The sequence below is a fragment of the Chenopodium album genome, chromosome 4 (genome assembly GCF_948465745.1).
Source record: "Chenopodium album chromosome 4, dcCheAlbu1.1, whole genome shotgun sequence".
NCBI classification, from domain to species: Eukaryota; Viridiplantae; Streptophyta; class Magnoliopsida; order Caryophyllales; family Amaranthaceae; genus Chenopodium; species Chenopodium album.
In genome coordinates this window covers 71,001,928-71,007,854 of record NC_137837.1, presented here as the reverse complement: position 1 = coordinate 71,007,854, position 5,927 = coordinate 71,001,928, and the positions used below count along the sequence as shown (strand labels likewise).

General features: G+C 30.6%; 1 protein-coding gene across 1 annotated transcript; it reads left to right on the top strand.

The window, feature by feature from the left end:
* Positions 1-277: 277 nt before the first annotated feature.
* Positions 278-1,933, top strand: LOC145628086 (peroxidase 57-like). The gene is made up of 5 exons (XM_081680412.1): positions 278-390; positions 542-776; positions 950-1,129; positions 1,258-1,417; positions 1,524-1,933. The coding sequence occupies exons 1-5, from the start codon at positions 278-280 to the stop codon at positions 1,931-1,933; spliced, it is 1,098 nt and encodes a 365-aa protein (XP_081536538.1).
* The last annotated feature ends 3,994 nt before the right edge of the window (positions 1,934-5,927 follow it).

Below are 5,927 nucleotides of genomic sequence, written 5' to 3'. Positions count from 1 at the left end.
GTTAGATCTTAATCGAATAAGAAAATGTAGTCTAATTCTAATCATCTTACTACATTATAGGAATAAAAGAAACTTCGTCCATGTTGCATTATTATTTAATTGGTATCTTGAATAAACAAAATTCTTATGCTTGCTCTTCCAAGCATATATAAGTGATGCATTCTCAAAGGACTAAACCACCAAATATTGCTCATATTACAAAAACAAATCATTATAATTGAGCAACATACTAACCAGTTTAGTACTAAAGAAGTGAAGAGAGCGTTCAATAAATATAATGAGTCTTCCAACTTTTGCTACATTATTACTTAAGGCAACTACCATATTGCTCATCTTGGTATTGAGCCATGTTGGTGAGAGTCATGCTTCCAAATTGCCAAAGCGTTCTAGGTTAGGTCATCGCGGTACATTTGATGGTCAAGCAACATTAGAGGGTCGTAAACATTCACGTATTTTACATTCTTCACTAGAAGACGACAATTCTTTCCCGTTTACTCCATTTACCCCCGTTCACTCCATTTACCCCGTTTACTCCTTTTAGTCCTATGAGCCCTTTTCCTACGAATCCGTCAAGTCCTTCAAGTCCGAAACCAATTTATTCGAATACTCCATCGAGGCCTTCGGGTTTGCAAGTAGGCTTCTATAAGGGTTTATGTCCTAAACGAAATGTTGACATTGAGGCTACCATAACTACAAAAGTCCAAGAACTTTTTCGTAAGGATGCAACTCTTCTTCCGGCTCTCCTTCGCATGCAATTTCATGATTGCTTTGTCCATGTAAGTATTTTTTTTTTTTTTTTTTTTTTTTTATCAAACCTAGCTCAATATTTGTAGTATAGTAGCTAATTGTCATGGAAAAAAAATAATTAACAAAAAATTTCACGTGAGTACATGAGATTTCGTTTTAATATATAGATATGGTTTATTTAACGAGTTGGTTCTTTTCTCAGGGGTGTGATGCATCAATTTTAATTAATGGACCATCATCTGAGAAAACTGCGGGTCCTAATTTGAGTGTTAGAGGGTACGAGTTTATTGATACTTTGAAGGGTGTGGCTGAAGCAGAATGTCCTGAAGTCGTCTCTTGTGCTGACATTATTGCAATTGCAACAACAGAACTTATTAAGCTGGTAAATTAATAATCATGTTCTAAACTTACATCCTCATTCTTTGCCCTTCTAATTTAGTAAATTAAACTTAATGTTTATTATTTCTAGTGAATAACATTTTTAATCAAATTATGGATCTACCTAAATAGGGTGGTGGGCCAGTATATTCTGTACAAACCGGACGAAGAGATGGACTCGTATCTAACGCCCGAGATGTGAGAATTCCAAACCCATCCGGATCTGTTACCGAAAGTATCTTAGCCTTTAAGGAAAAAAAATTTACTCCCGAAGAAATGGTGCTTCTTTTTGGTATAGTTGTATTTTCTCTCATTTTTTTTCTATTTTATGAATCAACCATTTAATAATTATTGGAAATAATCAAGAATTCTTATAAATGTGTAATTCATTGAATTAGGTGGTGGACACACTATTGGAAAATCACACTGTTCATTCTTCCAAGATCGACTTTATGAAGGTACTAGCCAATTTGACCTAAATATGGACTCAAACCTTCGTCAACAACTAAGTCGTACTTGCCCCCGAGGCACAAGAACAAATAACTTTGCATTTTTGGACCAAAATCTACAAAGCTCGAACAAATTTGACAACTCTTACTTTGATCAACTCCTCAAAGGACGAGGAATCTTACCAATAGATCAAGCCTTGTCACGACATCCTTTAACAAGTGGCTTTGTTCGGCAATTTGCTCAAAATGGTGCTCTATTCAATACCAAATTTGTAAGAGCTATGATTAAAATGCAAGCCCTTGATGTCCTCCTAGGTGATCAAGGACAGATTAGGAAGGTTTGTAGTAAAGTCAACTAAGTCTCGCACATTTTTATAGCACGGAATATAATAATAAGTGCCGAGAATGTCTCAATTCTCTTTGCGCAAAGAGTGTATCCCTAAATTGTTTGATTTAGATTGTCTCTAGTATATTTGGGCTCTTTTTGAGTTTTAAATCCTTGTTTCTTTTAAAGGAAAACTCCTTTGTGTATTAAGCTTTAAACTTTAATTCTTTTTTGAAAGGGTAATGGTCAATTTAGGTAATTTATATGCTAAACTAGCTACTTCAGTAATCATGACTTAGGTTGGCAAAGTATAGTCAATCAAGTGCATGCACTACTTTAGAGAAATTTAGAAATTTTGACAATTACCACCTTTATTATGTCCATTTTAGCAATTACCACCTTCTATTTTTTTTTTTTTTTTTATTTTATTTTTTTTGAAAATTACCACCTTTTATTTTCAAAAACATCAAAAGTTACCACCTTCTTGCCTCCCAATTCAACTACCACATGACGTCATTTTGGGCCCATTCTTTACCTTACCTCCCTATTTCCCTCCCATTTCTCATTCCTATTTGGATTCTCATCTCCTCTTTCACTTTTTTTCCCTCAAACCACCAATAATTGTTCGTCAATTTTGATTTGGAGCACTGAATTGAAGTGTTTCTGATTTTTTGGGGGAAAAAGGTGAAAGGGGGGGGGGGTGAGAATCGAGTTAGGAATGAGAAATGTGAGGGATATAGGGAGGGAAGGAAAAGAATGGGCCTAAAATGACGTCATGTGGTAGTTGGGAGGCAAGAAGGTGGTAACTTTTGATGTTTTTGAAAATAGAAGGTGGTAATTTTCAAAAAAAAAAAAAAGAAGGTGGTAATTGCTAAAATGGACATAATAGAAGGTGGTAATTGTCAAAATTCCAAAATTAAGGCCGTTAAATGGGCTAAAACCCAATAATCTATACCTTTGACTATATTTTATACGCAACTATTAGGTACGGCAGTTCGCACCCAATATTTCGTTCAACAACCCTTTCCCCTTCAAACACAACTACCCATTCAATTCATTTCAATTTTCAAAGAAATATAGGATTTTAGGGCACACAAATCACAAAATAACATTGATACACTTGAATCATCCAACCAAATTGAAGAAATTGATGCATTTTCTTAATCAATCAAAAACCCCTCAAAACGAAGATGACGATGTATTTGCGGTGATACGGTGCGATTTGCGGCTGGTGATGCAGTGGTTGGTGGGTTTGGCTGGTGATGCGGTGGTTGGTGATTTGCTGCTAGGATGCGGTGGTTGGTGGGTTTTAATTTGCTGGGATGAGGTGATTTGCGGTGTATGTTCTTGCTCAATATCACGATTTGCCTCAGGGAAGGAGAAAGAGATAGTGGCCCCAATCATACAACTAATATATAAAGCTAAACTTTTAGTCATGCCACGAGACAACGACACTTGGCATTCCAACTTTTCGTCAAGTGTCGCGCCACGTTGGATATATTTAGATAATATAGGCTTCATAGGATAAAAAAAAATTAGTTTAGAATTCTATTTTCAATCAAATTTGGACAGAATTTTACGATAAAATTGTTAGTTGAGAGTTTTATTTTCAATAAAATACAAATATTTCATATGTATAAATTGAATTATAATTTTATTCAAAAAAAATATTAGATTATAACTCTAAGAAAAATACCAATATTATTATTAGTCATTTACATGCCTATTACGTAGTTTAAATCGTCACAAAAGTACATCAATTCCTAACTAATTTGTATTAGAGATATATTTTAAAATTTGACACATAAATTAAAAATTTATCTCAAAATTCAATAAACAACTCGGGCGTTGCACGGGGCATAAAACTAGTTTCTATAATATTTTTATAGAATTAAAATTATTTTACAGATTATCTATAATATTTGTTCGTTAAAAAAAATGATTTTTATTAATTAAAACTATTTTATTGAACTGAAATTAATTTTACTCTGTGTTTATTTAAGTGTTATATATAGACATTTTGCACTATACACTTAAACCACTTTAACCAATGTTATCGATTCATTTATAAGACAAATTTAATCGTGTGGGTGCTTGTTAGAATAGTCTTCAAATATAATTTTTTTTAATAATTTATATATTTTGTTTAATAATTAAAGAACAATTGGTCAAATTTTGCATTGACATGCCTAATTAAAATGGGGCACTAAAAATAAAAATAGAGGAAATTTTTTTTTCAACAAAATTAGTTCATTAATAAGAATCCATACGACATCTATAAATGAAATATAAATTAACAAATGCATAAATAAAATAGAATCAACTAAAGGTTCCTTTCTTCAAATCTACGATCGTTGAATAGATGCTGCACTGTGGTACATATCTCGTACATATCGCTGAAATATGCAGCCTTTTCAAAGAGACAGTCTAACGATTTATTTTATAAGCCCTAATTCACATATAAACTCTAGCAAAAGACAAACAACTATACTAACAAAAAATAACGAGTCCGCCATTGAGAGACGAGTGAATATCTATATTACTTGTGTAGATATATAGAAAACTAAAAATTAAAGTTACAGAAAAACAAGATAAAGGGTCGAAAATAGTCTAATTTCAAGAGAAATTAGACTATTTCAGGCTTAACGACCAACAATTTATAAAATTCTAAAAGAGAGGACAAGAGGAGAAAGGAGAGGAGAGGGAAGAGGGAATTACAGGGAAGTAAAGTATTATTTGACTAGCTAATTATTTTGACTTAACAAAATATCTTATATCATTAATTAAAATTTTATGAAGATTATTGTAATACACTTTGTAATACACTCAATACAAAGTACACCCAAAATTGTTTCTTGCACATTTGCTAATTATTTGTTAAATTAACAGTATTTATCAAAAATATGCAAAAAATAATCTTAGGTACACATTACACCCCAAGTAAATATAAGAATTTTTGTCACCTTTCTCAATTTCATTTTTTCCCAATTTACATACACCATATTAACTAATTGTACTTAGAATTGTATCAATGTGTAGTTTTCAAACAATTACAAAATAGAGAGAGTGTAATCTTTCATATCATGCTTTAAATATTAACTAGGTTAGGTCCCCTGCCATGCACGATGTTCTTCATAATTTATCATTAGTTTAATACTATACTCAATATTTTTGATATTATCAAAGTTATCATTAAAAGAGTGTTTGTAATTTTTACTTAAAATTATTGAATATATACATACTATTTTTCTTAAATTAAAACATTAGAGTACTTGAATGAAATATGTTTTATGATTATTTGAATTTTTTTTTTTTAGAAAAAATATTTCGTATTTGATTCTTTAGTCATTTAAAAAAAAATGAAATTTAATTTAGCCTAAGTCTAGTATAGAAAGTAGAGAAGATTGTTGAAAAAGACAAAAAAAATAAAAATAAAAATAAAATAAAAAACTCTTGCTAGGATTGATTTGCTACATAAATTCTTGTTATAATTATTTTGCTACCATTATGGCTATTTACATTTTACTTAATTGTTTTTAACTTGATTAGAAAATTTTGCCCAAAATAAGCTTTCAATTTAAAAAATAAAAAAAAAACAAAAAACAAAACTAAGAACGCACCAGAAAACGACATGTGTCATTGATGGTGTGTCTTTTAGTATATAGTTATCGATTTACACGGTAAATAAAAGATATATTATTTAATAAAAACGATTGACTCAATCAAAAAAAAAAAGTTATATCCTAACACATTAGCTATATTATCAATGACAATTAGGCCCTGTTCAGTTCACCTTAAAAAAATAATATTAAGTAAAAATAATTTTAGTTCAGTAAAATTAATTTTAGTTCAGTAAAATTAATTTCAGTTCAGTAAAAATCAGTAACTCTAAAGAAGAAATATAATAGAGAATCAGTAAAAATAATTTCAGTTCAGTAAAAATAATTTCAGTTCAGCAAAACTAATTTCAATTCAGTAAAAAATATTTTAGTTCATCAAAAATAAGGTGAAGAGATCATGGCCTTATT